This window comes from Oncorhynchus gorbuscha, linkage group LG14, assembly GCF_021184085.1.
Source record: "Oncorhynchus gorbuscha isolate QuinsamMale2020 ecotype Even-year linkage group LG14, OgorEven_v1.0, whole genome shotgun sequence".
Lineage (NCBI taxonomy): Eukaryota > Metazoa > Chordata > Actinopteri > Salmoniformes > Salmonidae > Oncorhynchus > Oncorhynchus gorbuscha.
Window position 1 is genome coordinate 36,977,586 of NC_060186.1, and position 15,737 is coordinate 36,993,322.

General features: G+C 42.0%; 1 protein-coding gene across 2 annotated transcripts in view; it reads right to left on the reverse strand.

Moving 5' to 3' along the window:
• The window catches only part of mboat2b (membrane bound O-acyltransferase domain containing 2b), a 70,100-nt gene extending 54,385 nt beyond the window's left edge, over window positions 1–15,715 (reverse strand). Inside the window, exon 1 of one of the 2 annotated variants that reach the window (XM_046297928.1) lies at window positions 15,102–15,715. In XM_046297928.1, coding sequence (XP_046153884.1) covers window positions 15,102–15,188 — 87 coding nt within the window. In that variant the 5' untranslated portion in view covers window positions 15,189–15,715. The remainder of the gene's footprint in view (window positions 1–15,101) is intronic. The other variant, XM_046297931.1, reaches the window with a different exon arrangement.
• Between the last annotated feature and the right edge of the window lie 22 nt (window positions 15,716–15,737).

Genomic DNA, 15,737 nt, shown 5'->3' on the forward strand with positions numbered 1-15,737 from the left:
CTCCAGATCTCAACCCCATAGAAAATATTTGGAGGGAGTTGAAAGTCCGTGTTGCCCAGCAACAGTCCCAAAACATCACTGCACTAGAGGAGATCTGCATGGAGGAATGGGCCAAAATACCAGCAACAGTGTGTGAAAACCTTGTGAAGACTTACAGAAAACGTTTGACCTCCGTCATTGCCAACAAAGGGTATATAACAAAGTATTGAGATAAACTTTTGTTATTGACCAAATACTTATTTTCCACCATAATTTGCAAATAAATTCATTAAAAATCCTACAACGTGGTTTTCTGGATTTTTTTCTTTATTTTGTCTGTCATAGTTGAAGTGTACTACCTATGATGAAAATTACAGGCCTCGTCTTTTTAAGTGGGAGAACTTGCACAATTGGTGGCTGACTAAATACTTTTTCGCCCCACCATCCTATATATATATATATATATATATTAGTCATTTACAACATTAACAATGTCTACACTGTATTTCTAATCAATTTTATGTCATTTTAATGGACAAAGAAATGTGCTTTTCTTTCAAAAACAAGGACATTTCTAAATGACCCCAAACTTTTGGGAACAATTTGAAAATGCACACCAAGCCAGTGATCTTAACCCATTATTCCCCATTGGCCGAGTGCAAAACATCTGCTCTTGGCATGTCATCGCCATCGGTATTAACTGAGAGAACAACAGCCCCCTCTCATTGAAGCCACGGACGTTCAAGGCCTGCCGCGGTACACCAGTAGTGGAGGCATTATTATGCCAAAAACAGGATCCCCCATTATAGTGAATTTAAAAAATTTGCAATCTTCACGTAAAAAATTCAAAGACAATTATGATACCAATAATTGCTTCTAATTCTCCAGATGTACGTCCTTGAATTGATTATCAATTTGAGTTAGTCAATGAGAGGATGCAGCACTGAGTTAACCTGCAACGTCACTTCCTGGAGTGGTAGTAGCTCAAACTGCGCATGTTATATCTTAACCGACTTCGTTTGGCTTCAACGCGCTATTGAGTCTTCACACAGGAATGACTTCTGTCATGTGATCGATGGCTTTGTCCATTGGGTATTACCGAGCAGCAATAAGTTGCTCTCAGATGATTAAATCTCCTATGAACACTAAGTGCTCTCTCAGTGCAATGCATTAGACACACAATTATTTATCTCAAGAGTCCCCATTCTAAACCATTACTCCATAGCTAGACAGTCATACACTTAGGTAAAGTAATATAGGTTTGATCAGGAGAGAAATCATAATGACTACTGCCGTTTCCAGAGACGAGGTAGACCTCCCATGATCTACAGAGGAAGAATAGTGTATTGACCATTTTCTTTTCAGATTACACGTTCGCAAAGATGAGTTACATGCAGAGAAAGATGTGTGATGCAATAATGCACACCTGACATAATCATAGTGGACATGAAGAATAATACCAATTCATCTATTTAACTACTTCACATCAAACCCTCTATCATTCCTATTACACTATGTCTGCATCTGCATCCCAAATGGCACCCTTTTACCCATTTAGTGCACTACTTTTGGCCAGGGGCGCAAAGGGTGTGCAACTGGGAGTGGATAAGGCTCTGACTGAGATCCACCCAGGTCATGAGGTGGCAGTGACATAGGTTGCTTCCCAATTGGCACAATTCCCTATTTAGTGCAATACTTTTGCCCAGAGCCTATAGGGAGTAAAGTCCCATTTGGGGCACAACCACAGAGAATGAATCATAGAATGAGTCACTCCTGAGGGACAGCGGCCTCCTCATAAAGCCACACGGCCGTGGCCCCAGTGCCAGGAGGCAGCAGGGGGTAGCCAGGGTACCAATGTCATCAACCCTACTGCCATGAGCTACAGTCGGTCTTTGTTATTCTCTTTACCAATCCTGATGGTTATACTAGAGCAAGACTTTATGACTTCACACAACAGGGGTTTCATTTCCCAGTGGTTCAGTATTCTGACCCCGGGTGTGTTCCAAATCGTAGTGCACTACATAGTAAACAGGGTGCCATTTGGGACGTACCTGACCCTGCTGACCCTGTTCAAAGGTCAGGGCCATAACTCACCATACTGAGAAGCATGTTAAATGAGGAATCTATATATCACTCTTTTCTAGATGAATCATCAGTAGCACCTCCCTTTCCCACACAACACATTGCTTCACAGATACATAAATTGAATAATCCCATCCCGGAATGATCTAACTACAGGAACTGGGGAAATTCCCATCATGTTCCAGTATGCTCCGCCCTCCCCCGGGAAGACACCTCTGACTGTGTCCTTCACCCAACAGTGTCATTTGGGACCTAGGCTCTGACACATAGAGGGAAGGAAGTGCTTTGTAGGTGGAACCGCACAGTAGAGGGGCCCACTGGCAGCCAAGTACAATCAGTGAGCAGATTTAAATGCCCAAACACCCATGTAAATAGGCCTGCTAGCACACAGAACATTGTGTCACACACAGAGCACAGTAGACAAGGAAAAATCCTGAAAATGATCAAACTAAAGAACTGATTTGTAAAAACTAGTACCCCTCAGATGTTGATTATTCAAATTTAGCGTTATCGTAGTCATATACATATATACTGATTGATTATAAGCACGTGCCAGGGTTTGAACCCCTTTTGAAAGAGGATCCTGTGCAGTGTTATAAATCCTAACCCCCGTGCATGCTAGTTCAATCATTTCATCCACACTGCTCTCGCACCTCAACGGGTGTCTGCGTAACCAGGCACTAAAATAGAACTTCGTTCTATTTGAGACGCTTGGCGTACTTGCAAGTCCCACCTCTCCCAGCTACTCATTGGCTTTCAAGAGCAGACAAATCCGCGTGGGGTATTTGAAATATAAATGAGGAGAGATTAATCATAGATTTAAGGGGGAAACTTCGTTTTTTATTTTATCTGTGGATTAACACTAGAAGCGTCATATGAAGAGTCATGAATTTAAACATTTTAATTAGCCTACAGTGCAATTTTCAAAGTCATATACCACTGTCCTTGACTTTTCCTGTTCAAGTATATTCAAAACACTGTCGTTATTCAAATGTCGATGTGTATTCGCAGTTTTAGGAGGACATGTAATTTTTGCCACCTGCCGTTCCTTCACCAAACAGTTGGCTGCCATCTGAAACGGACAATATTCAGAATATTACAGACGATATTATTCTACATGTGAGGACTTGCGGAAGTATAGCCATTGGCTACTAAGCGGCAGACTAGTAACATTTAAAAAAATGCAATTCTGTTCTTTTGAAATATAATTTATTTGTTTTTTATGTTTCTTAAGACATGTCTTAAAAAAATATGGAATTTTCTGGTTATTAGATATAGCCATCAGTAACAAACTAATGAACATGCTCTTTTTTGAAATCAAATGTTACTTAAGAGCTTTATAAACAAAACCAAAGGACTATTTTTGCAATAGCATAGAGTGGATTTGGAAAGTATTCAGACCATTGACTTATTCCACTTTACAGCCTTATTCAAAAATGGATGAAAACATTTATCATAAAATCAACACACCATAATGACAAAGCAAAAACAGGTTCAGACATTTTTGCAAATGTATTCAAAATAAACTGAAATCCTTATTTGCATAAGTATTCAGACCCTTTGCTATGAGACTCGAAATGGAGCTCAGGTGCATCCTGTTTCCACTGATCATCCTTGAGATGGTATTACAACTTGGAGTCAACCCATGGTAAATTCAAATGATTGGACATGATTTGGAAAAGGACAGATCTATTTATATAAGGTCCCACAGTTTGTTTGTTTATTTAACTAGGCAAGTCAGTTCAGAACAAATTCTTATTCTCAATGACGGCCTAGGAACAGTGGGTTAACTGCCTTGTTCAGGGGCAGAACGACCTTGTCAGCTCAGGAATTCGATCTTGCAACCTTCCGGTTACTAGTCCAACGCTCTAACCACTAGGGTACCCTGCCGACACCGCATGTCTGAGCAAAACCAAGCCATGAGGTCGAAAGGAATTGTCCATATAGCTCCGAGACAGGATTGTGTCGAGGCACAGATCTGGGGAAGGTTACCAAAACAATTCTGCAGCATTGAAGGTCCCCAAGAACACAGACACCTCCATCATTCTTAAATGGAAGAAGTTTGGAACCACCAAGACTATTCCTAGAGCTGGCCGCCCAACCAAACTGAGCAATCGAGGGAGAAGGTCCTCGGTCAGGGAGGGGACCAAGAACCCGATAGTCACTCTGACAGAGCTCTAGAGTTCCTCTGTGGAGATGGAAGAACCTACTAGAAGGACAACCATCTCTGCATCAGTCCAACTATTAGGCCTTTATGGTAGAGTGGCCAGACGGAAAGCCAATCCTCAGTAAAAGGCACATGACAGACCACTTGGAGTTTACCAAAAGGCACCTAAAGGACTCTCAGACCATGAAAAACCAAGAGACCAAGGGTCTCTGGTCTGATGAAACCAACATTGAAGTCTTTAGCCTGAATGCTAGGAGTCACGTACAGAGAAACCCCTGATGAAAATGTGCTCCAGGACCTCAGACTGGGGCAAAGGCTCACCTTCCAACAGGATAACGAACCTAAGCACACAGCCAAGACAATGCAGGATGTGTCTTTATGGGACCGTGTTCATTAGCAATACCACTGAAAATATCAAAAAAGAAGGTCCAAACGTCTCTGACAGTGGGAATCAAGCTGATTCTATACCATTTTACAGAGGCCAGTTCATGAAGGAAGCCTTGCTCATTAAAGTTTTTTTTTTACAAGAGTCTATGACATATCAGGACAGGTAATTTCACTGAGCAGCCATTAGAAACACAGGCTGTAAAACAGTGATCACTAAGGTCATTACAGAAAACACCAGACTGATACCTATCAGGATTATTTGTGAGGATAACATCAAGGAGAGTAGCCATTTCTGGGGGTTTGGAGTCATACCTTGTGGGATTGGTAATAATCTGAGAGAGATTTAGGGAGTCCCATTGCTTTAAGATTTGGTCAGGTGTTTAAGCATGTCCCTGTTTAGGTCACCTAGCAGGACAAATTCAGACTTAGTGTAAGGGGCCAGGAGAGATTTTAGGGCAGGTAGGGTACAGGCCGGTGCTGATGGAGGACACAAAATTCTACAAAGATCGAGCAACAAATAATTTTTTTTTAAAGGACTACATGCATTTCAGGTAAAATAACAACCCAATGTTCATCTCCCAGGAAAATGAAAAATAAAATCTTAACCACCGGGGTAGATTTCCTGGACGTGGGCAGACTGCCTGTAATAATATAATAATAATATAAAATGCAACAATTAATTATTTTAGTGAGTTACAGTTCATATAAAGAAATCAATCAATTGAAATAAATAAATTAGGCCCTAATCTATGGATTTCACATGACTGGGCAGGGGCGCTGCCATGGGGGGGGGGTTTCATCAGCTCCTCGGTTTCATCAGCTGTCTGGGTGGCTGGTCTCAGACAATCACACAGGTGAGGAATCCCCTGGGCTGGCAGGGTTACACGTGGTTTGCAGTTGTGAAGCCAGATGGAGGTACTGCCAAATTCCCTAAAACAACGTTGGTATGGTCGAGAAATGAACATTCAATTCTCAGCAACAGCTCTGATGGACACTCCTGCAGTCAGCATGCCAATTACACACTCCCTCAAAACTTGAGAAATCTGTGGCATTGTGTTGTGTGACAAAACTGCACATTTTAGTGTCCTTTTATTATCCCTAGCAAACAGTCAATTATCATGCTAATTAATTAATTAATCAGTTTCTTGTCAAGTGGATAGATTATCTTGGCAAAGGAGAAATGCTCACTAACAGGGATGTAAACAAATTTGTGAACAAAATTTGAGAGAAATATGCTTTTTGTACACATGAAAGATTACTGGGATCTTTTGTTTCACCTTATAAAACCAGTACTTTCCATATTGAATTTATATTTTTGTTCAGAATATTTTCCTCCCTCTCTAGGTCAGTGAAAATGCTGAGTAATACAGGGTCAATGGCTGTCTCTAAACCACTTGCGACATCAGAGATTCTCAACCCCAAGAGGTTTGTTAAATTAATTAGCTCCTCAACATAAAAGGAATTATTCTCAATGCAGAAGCATGCTGTTCTACACTGTCATGGTTTCACTTTTAGTTTAATTTATCAGAAAAAGGAACATGAAAATTACAGCGTAAATGGTGGATTCCCAGTCGCTCTCCAGAGAGCACTCTGAGGCCTCAGAAAGCGTCCCATAAGCAGTCCTTTATAGACTTAGATCCCAAAAATGGCACCATACCACCACAGCGCACTACCCAGGTCAAAGGTAGTGCACCAAATAGGGAATAAGGTGCAATTTGGGATGCAGACATATATAGTATCCTGGGGTATTTCGAAATACCCTCAGTATGATTTTCCAATACCATTTGTTTTTTAAATATATTTTACTTTTGGCACTTTTAAAATAAATACCTACAGTCAACTTGTGCACTAGGTAATAGAAAAAGCAGATCAAGTTCATAATTTGGCCTTTTAGATAATTTTTCCATTATGATGCTTACCGGTACTACTTGTACTGTACTAGTTTCTCAAAACAGCTGTTTGAGCCTGTCATGTGTGTTTGTTTACAAAGAACCACAATGAACAAAGCAGAGCCCTATACTATGTACGTGGTTTGAGGACTTTGCGATGTAACTTTGGTCAACTCTGAGTTTAACTCGGGATAACCGGTACCACAAAAGTGGCCCTCCTTTTAGCCAGGTACATTTCTATGGCAACGAATCCTTCAGAACTAACCTGCTCCCTGACAGGCTAACTCAGGGATTACTCCATTTATCCTGAATGACGTGTCAGAGCCGCAAATTGAGGACCAATGAAATCAGATTCCCTCCCTCTCGCAAAGTTTGATTTTACCATCCCCTTCATTTGACGAAGACGACTGATTAAATATTTTATTAATCAAGTTGTTTTTGTGTTGAAAGAAAAAGTTTAAATACCTAGCACATTACACATTAGTAATGGCAGAATGCAATTGAAACTTCACAGTAAAACTTTGACTTAATTTTGATCGATAGAAGAGGGAAAATAGGTAAGTAATTAAATAAAGATGGCACTATATACCCCTCGGGAGATTCATGAGGTGAGTCACTCCTGCAGCACAATTTAAAGCTGCAATATGTAACTTGTTGGGAGACCTGACCAAATGCACATAGAAAAGTGAGTTATAGATATATCATGGTCATTGAAAGCAAGTCTAAGAAGAGGTAGATCTGTTCTATGTGCACTATTTCTATGCTTCCCATTCTTTAGTCTCGTTTTTGTGTCTTTTACTTTCGGTTTTGTACACCAGCTTCTTGGAAACAGCAGTTGAGACAATCCCCACCTGGATTAACATCCATTCCTTGCTGTCTAATATTTTTTTATCCATGCTGCAAGCTACATTTTGAAATACTTGCATAACTTTATGAGCTGTGTTGTAGTTAATGTTTGCATGCGCTAATTAGCATTTACCTAGCATCCGCTGTGGGAATTCCTTGTCACCTGTTAGCATTCTGCTAACTGATGTTTTGGGGTCTATTTTCATTTGAAGATATGGAAATATGGATACCGCCCAACCCTTTTCCACAGGCCTACGTCCATGGCCGTGCAGATCCCTGGTTCCATCCCCAATTGAACCCTATTCCCTAGTGCACTTGGTCATTCCACCAATTCGGTGTCTTTGATATGTGTAACTTGGTGGAAAATAACATTTGATTTCACCTCATTTGAACATTCTGTCAACGCAATAAAAAACATGTTTTCCATCTCAAAAATGACTATAGTAAGTGCCAAATAAAGTAAAAGGGTTGACCGTAACAGGGTTGACGGTTTCATCTTAAAATCAGCCATAAATTCCCTTGCGACTGAGGAAATGGAAGCTTGTTGTGTACCACAGGGAGGGGCAATTGAGTGTCATGAAATGAAATTGTTGAAACAAGCTTCAGAGCGTTCAGTTCACGTAACAGGGTTGACCTTAAAATGAGGGACAGGGTTTTTTTCCCATTAAAATGAATCACATTAAATAAATCATCTTCAGAAATGACTGTCAAAGCAACAAAATATCTAGGAATTCACAATGATGGTGAACTTCGAGAAATCTTGGAGGTTAAGTGGGTTAAAATATTCCTGGAAGTCACAGAGGGTGGATGGAGTGAAATGCCAAAAGTCTTTATTTTCATATTTAAAACACATCTGATTTATTGAATTCTCCATGTTTCCTATATTAAAAAGGGCACTTCATTGAATATAACAGGCTTTTAAAAACATTTCTACTTAAATTATCAAAAAGGCTCTCATTTGGGCCCTGGTCAAAAGTAGAGTAAAGAGGGAATAGGGTTCCATTTGATCCAATCTGCTCCTAGCCCTGAAGAGATAGGAAAACCCAGTCCCATGGTCACGTAACCTCAGCCAACATAAGGAACAAATTAGCCAACTGGGGTATTCACTCAACAAACTCATAGGTCTATGACATACTATGAATCCCTCTTGGTTTTATGATACGGGAATCGGAGTTGAGTGGAGTTATTAAAATGAGCAGTCAGCATTATTAGCTCCATGTTCTGACTTGAGTTGGTTACATTCCCGTGGTTATGTAAAGGTCACACATGGACTGCACCCTCTTCTTTATTTAGGGCACTACTTTTGACCACGGGCCATAGGGAATAAGGCTCTGGTCAAAAGTAGTGCACTATGCAGGGAATAGGTTGTCATTTGGGTTTCAGCCACTGTGCCAGATAGCCTTCCTCTACTCCCTGAGCACATTCCTTCTCGCTGCGCTACCAGGGTGTTGGACAGCAAACTCAGGCAAAAACCTTTTGGATGGGGAACACCACCATTTATGGCTTGGCACAAAAGATTCTCTCATGCGCGCGCACACACACACACACACACACACACACACACACACACACACACACACACACACACACACACACACACACACACACACACACACACACACACACACACACACACACACACACACACACACACACACACACACACACACACACACACACACACAGCTAATGCAATAAGCTTGAGCTCCTCCGCTTGCTAAAATATTCACTGCAGTAGGTCGACAGCAGTGCTTGTGACGCATCTCACACTCAGGATGTGTCAATTGCGCTGCATGTGTGAAAGTACTGGTAACCAAGTTTGCTTTCTATACCACCACAGTCAAGGATGTAAATGCAACTTGGCCATAGGGAAGACACTTCCATTGAAACTTCAGAACCATTAACCCACAGCTCTGGAAGCATCGTAGAGTGCTGGTCTAGATTCAGTTTAGCCTTTTAGACCACAATGAAAAAAAGTTAACTCTGGTAGAGTATTTGGGAGTCTCAGAGACTCATATCAGAGTCACGAGCAGAGCATGACTGCGTCCCAAATGGCACCCTATTCCCTATGTAGGGTCCTGGTCAAAAGTAGTACACTAGTAAATAGGGAATAGACTGCCATTTTGGGACTGCCCAAGTGTTATTACCCCTTCGATATTACAGAAGTCTTCTGCCCTGGGCCAGGGTTTGCAGTAAGAGCTAGGAAGCCTATAACTTATAGCTGCAGATACCCTTTTCCCCCTGGACAAATCCCGAACACTAAATCAGCTTACTATGACCGTGTTGCTGGGTATGGCCAAGCAGAAACCAAACTGTGATCGTGTTCCAAATGGCATGCTATTAAGTGGCAATAGAGCTCTGGTCAAAAGTAGTGCACTATAAAGGGAATAGGGTGCCATTTGGGACACAGCCTGTCTCTTTTCATAGGAGAAGTCTGAAGTAAAGCTGGCTTAGACCAGCTCTAGACTCCAGGCAGATCCCTGGAGCCGCTCCTTTTTTGGTTTCTAGCTTATAGCAAGTTGTTTCCACAGTAACATCACTTGAGCATGTCATTAAAACACCATACTGTAACTAGGGAAACATAAGAAATGTTAGTCTGCCACCGTCTCTGATGGATTGTACCGCAGCCCCTATGACTGACTCAATTACTCTTACATTGCTGTGGATTTCTCAGTTTTTAAATTTGATTTATTTCACCTTTATTTAACCAGGTAGGCTAGTTGAGAACTAGTTCTCATTTACAACTGCGACCTGGCCAAGATAAAGCATAGCAGTGTGAACAGACAACACAGAGTTACACATGGAGTAAACAATTAACAAGTCAATAACACAGTAGAAAAAAGAGAAAAAAGAGAGTCTATATACATTGTGTGCAAAAGGCATGAGGAGGTAGGCGAATAATTACAATTTTGCAGATTAACACTGGAGTGATAAATGATCAGATGGTCATGTACAGGTAGAGATACTGGTGTGCAAAAGAGCAGAAAAGTAAATAAATATAAACAGTATGGGGATGAGGTAGGTAAATTGGGTGGGCTATTTACCGATAGACTATGTACAGCTGCAGCGATCGGTTAGCTGCTCAGATAGCAGATGTTTGAAGTTGGTGAGGGGAGATAAAAGTCACCAACTTCAGCGATTTTTGCAATTCGTTCCAGTCACAGGCAGCAGAGAACTGGAACGAAAGGCGGCCAAATTAGGTGTTGGCTTTAGGGATGATCAGTGAGATACACCTGCTGGAGCCATCGTGACCAGTGAACTGAGATAAGGCGGAGCTTTACCTAGCATGGACTTGTAGATGACCTGGAGCCAGTGGGTCTGGCGACGAATATGTAGCGAGGGCCAGCCGACTAGAGGATACAGGTCGCAGTGGTGGGTGGTATAAGGTGCTTTAGTAACAAAACGGATGGCACTGTGATAAACTGCATCCAGTTTGCTGAGTAGAGTATTGGAAGCTATTTTTTAGATGACATCGCCGAAGTCGAGGATCGGTAGGATATTCAGTTTTACTAGGGTATGTTTGGTGGCGTGCGTGGAGGCTTTGTTGCGGAATAGAAAGCCGACTCTAGATTTGATTTTAGATTGGAGATGTTTGATATGAGTCTGGAAGGAGACACCTAGGTATGTTTGATACAGTCTAGCCAGACACCTAGGTACTTATAGATGTCCACATATTCTAGGTCGGAACCATCCAAGGTGGTGATACTAGTCGGGCGTGCGGGTGCAGGTAGCGAATGGTTGAAAAGCATGCATTTGGTGTTACTAGTGTTTAAGAGCAGTTGGAGGCCACGGAAGGAGTGTTGTATGACGTTGAAGCTCATTTGGAGGTTAGATAGCACAGTGTCCAAGGAAGGGCCGGAAGTATACAGAATGGTGTCGTCTGCGTAGAGGTGGATCAGGGAATCGCCCGCAGCAAGAGCAACATCATTGATATATACAGAGAAAAGAGTCAGCCCGAGAATTGAACCCTGTGGCACCCCCATAGAGACTGCCAGAGGACCGGACAACATGTCCTCCGATTTGACACACTGAACTCTGTCTGCAACGTAGTTGGTGAACCAGGCAAGGCAGTCATTAGAAAAACCTGGGCTACTGAGTCTCCCAATAAGAATATGGTGATTGACAGAGTCGAAAGCCTTGGCCAGGTCGATGAAGATGGCTGCACAGTACTGTCTTTTATCGATGCCGTTTATGATATCGTTTAGTACCTTGAGCGTGGCTGAGGTAACTATCTTCTTGAATTCAGAGAGAGTGAGAGAATTTTAGTCACAATATGGATATATGATACACTTGTTATTTTCAAGGTGACAGGAAGAAAAAAATTATTTGGGTCTCTACAATCTCTGTTCTAGGCCAAATAACTAGGATATTACTGGCGGTGATAGGGCGGTGCACAATTGGCCCAGCGCCGTCCGGGTTAGGGGAGGGTTTGGCCAGGGTGGTCCTTCATTATAAAATAAGAATTTGTTCTTAACTGACTTGCCTAGTTAAATAAAGGTTAATCCTCCCCATACAGCAATGAAGCAAGGCACACATGACATATTTCCTGAACTGGGGGGCTAAAGGAGTAATAATCCCTATCCATCTACAAGGCCTAGTACAAGACAACAGTGGGCAAACTCACTCACTACCTACCCTGATAGTAATATGTTGTATGTACTGTATCAGTGTTGGCTACTGGGGAGAATGTAGTACATTGACAATGAAGTAATCTTCTAACAGCAAACATCTACAGCCAATACAGTACAGGAAAATCACTTTCAGATGACAAAAGTCCAATAGTCAGAGGGAGCTCTCTAAACATCGAGGAATGGTGAAATGACCCAGTCCACACAGTCAACAGACCTCAATCTAGGGCCTATAGGCCGTAGATGGCATCTTTGCATTCCGTAGGCAGCGGTAAGCCACAGATCTGTAGGCTGTAACTACAGACCAGTGTCTACGGAAGAGTGAGCAATGTTACAGGATCCGTAGTAGACACAGGGCTCATTTTACTGCCTGCCTAGAGAACAAGATCACTTAATAGATTAGTAACAACTTCTGTCAACTGAAAAATCTACCATTGGAGAGAGAAGGGAAAGAGACCATTAAATAATGTTGATCAGCAGCTATACTTTTATAAATTGATGGTATTCTGGAAGACAGATGCTGTCACAGTTGGTTTTAGGTACAAAGAGGCCAAAGGTAAGCGTTATAGAAAGATCATTCTATATAATGCCACACCTCTGAGTGAGTATGAAGCTACAGTTTGTAAGGTAGGCCATCAGTATGTAGAGCCAAAGCTGTACCACAGAGATCAATGGACATACTCAGTGAATACTCATTAGAATAGACTCCATGAAGTCACCAAACAAGCACACCGCATACCTCTCCACATGAAGGAGTTAAGTGGAACAGACGGTTGTTCAGATGACCCACTGTTGTGTTCACGTTTCCTTCATAAATACTATAAGAGCATTTACTGGCAACTACAGTGTCTCTTGTAGAAAGCAGAAGTACAACAGTACATCTTCTTGGATTGTGCCCAACTGGTACCTATATTCCCTTTATAAGGCATTACTTTTGACCAGGGCTCATAAGGTGTGAAAAAAGGAACAAGGTGTGTTGATTTTAAACAAAGAGGCCAGGCAGTACTAGGCAATACACTATAAACACCTAGATCTTTTAAGTGACAGACAGGTTTTAAAGTGGCAAGCAGGCGAGGAGTGGGGAGAACATTTCTTCATTCTCACAGATTTATGACAAAGAGGCAATCAGAGGGAACAGCTGATGCTTGGCCAATAACCGGCAGGATTCCAATCCCAGAGATGTGTTTTGTGTCCCAAATGGCACCCTATTCCGTAACAGGGCCTATAGGGCTCTGGTCAAAAGTAGTGCACTACATAGGGAATAGGGTGCCATTTGGGACTCATTCGTGATGTGACCTTAGTGAGAGAGGCTCCCTCTTACCATCCTTTACCTAGTTCATTACAGCACGTAACTCAGGGTTTAGGGCTCCCGAGTGGCACAGCGGTCTAAAGCACTGCATCTCAGTGCAAGAGCTGTCACTACAGTCCCTGGTTCAAATCCAGGCTGTATCACATCGGCTGTAATTGGGAGTCCCATAGGGCGGGGCACAATTGGCCCAGCGTTGTCCGGGTTTGGCCCGGGGTAGGAAGTCATTGTAAATAAGAATTTGTTCTTAACTGACTTGCCTAGTTAAAGAAAGGTTAAATAGAAAGGTTGTAGCTGGGGATTCATACATTGGCTAGATGGATGAGCCACATGCCATAAATGAGCATGGCTTCAAACTTGGTTGGTTATGAATGTGAAAGAGACGTGTGGCATATTCTGAGAGATTTTTCCACTGATCTTTTTTCAGATGCAAATATTGTGTAGATCGTAAACGTAGGTGCAAATTTAAAACTTGCTCTGCACAAGCTGTTGTGGTCTGAGTAGGCTATGAGGGGATTTGATGATCTGGACAGGGTTACCCCGGTGGAAGAAGTTTGTACCGGGTAAAAAGTGATTGAATTCGTTTTGGAACCGGGCTGCCTCCCGGTGTGAGCCCGGTGCCCCGTTCAAAGCCTGAGGCGATGTCGGCTCAAAACAAAAGTGACGTAGACTAGGCTAGATTAAGCACGTGTTCACGTGAAAAGGCCATTTCTCTTGATAACAATTATTTATCTGCATTCCCAATTAAAACTAGTTTGAAAATTATACAATTTATTTGATGGAAAGTGGTGCATGTTTCTTGACGATGCACCATGCTGCCTTGTTGACAACATGACCGAGCGGCACGGATTACGGTTCGATTTGAAAAGGGCGCTCCTTCCTCACCATTTTTGTCCATTCATGTCACGGGCCATAGACCAGTGCACAGCGGCCCAGGTTAATAGAATTTACTCTGTTATCCGAGTGTTCACTGTCGTCTAATGACAAGGGAGACTATTTAATTTACATATAGGTAATCATAGGTTTAGGCTATGTGAAAACCATTGCAATGAATACATTCCCTAATTTCGGTAATAACTGCAGGTATGATAAATACAGATTCATTTGGCACTGGCAGCAATACACATAGGCCTATTCTACAGCACTGATTAGGCTACTGAAAATGTGTAATTTATTTATTTTGTGCATAAAATAAAACTGTCTACATTGAGTTTAGACAGGCAGCCAAATTCTGCCCCCCCCCCTAAATTTGACTTTTGGCCAATCAGATTAGTTCTGAAAAATACCTTAAGTGAAAAGATCTGATGGAACTGGTCAAAAGACTAATTGGTGGAAAAAAGATCAGTATTGGGATGCCTGTGTGAACGCAGCCATTATAGCCTGAACCGTGAGAGGACAATGTCAGCTGTGAATCCAAATGTAGGATTTTTGTAGACAGTCTGCTACACAGAAACCTACGGTACATATTGTTCAAATAAGCGACTTAATTGAAAGGTTGGCCGAAGATTCATTGTCGACTAAACGTGACATTTGTGTGACATTTAAAATGGGCTTTTAATTAAATAATTACGAGATGTGCGTATATGCCAATATGGCATCAACGTGTTGACACAACCCGTGGAACCGCAATTGAATCACAGCAATCCAAATTCATGATTTCTTCTGAGCGAAAAATACCAATCTTCGTTGTTTGATATTGGGGAATCAAATAATAAACTGCACAATGTTGGTTTTGCTGCGATTGGACATGCGACGGAATTCTAGAAATACAACTGAATAGCATATGTTGGGGAAAAAACAAGAAATTGCATATTTACCTGGTCGAGGGGGAGATTGATGATTTCGCTTATGGGTTGCAGCAAACTGGATCCAGTGCATGCCGGTGACACTGTTTCAGTAGCCATGATTCAGTGAGTGTTGAGAGAGTCCCTCTGCTCCCCTTCCCCTCTGACAGTGGATCCCCGATTCGCCCCGACTCTGATCCTACATCCACCGCTGTAGCTGCTGTTTGCTGCTGGCCACTACTGGCTGTCGGTTGCTCTACAGCACCTTCTAGGCGGAAATACTTCCCAAATCAACCATCATTTGGGCGGGGAAGGATTCGGCTCATCTCCGCTTTAGACAATGGTTTGTGACAATGTCAGTACCATATAGGCTGGACTAAATAGGCGTTGGTGCCACTAATAAGTCTAAAAAGTATAAATGGATCTTTAATTCTCCGTTTCCAGTTGAAATAGGCTACTTTTTATTCACGTTATTTCATTTCTCTTGTAGTCCAAAATGTAACTTTTTTTCTTTATAAATAGCATACTAAAATTTTATATTAAGCGCAGGTCCTCAATATGAAGCTCTGCTTCCGCGCACACTGAACGCAAAATAAGATGCTGCGCTGCTGTCCCCTCGCAGTGTCACTGTTATTCACCCCAGTCCTGAAGGTGGAGGCAAAGCAACAT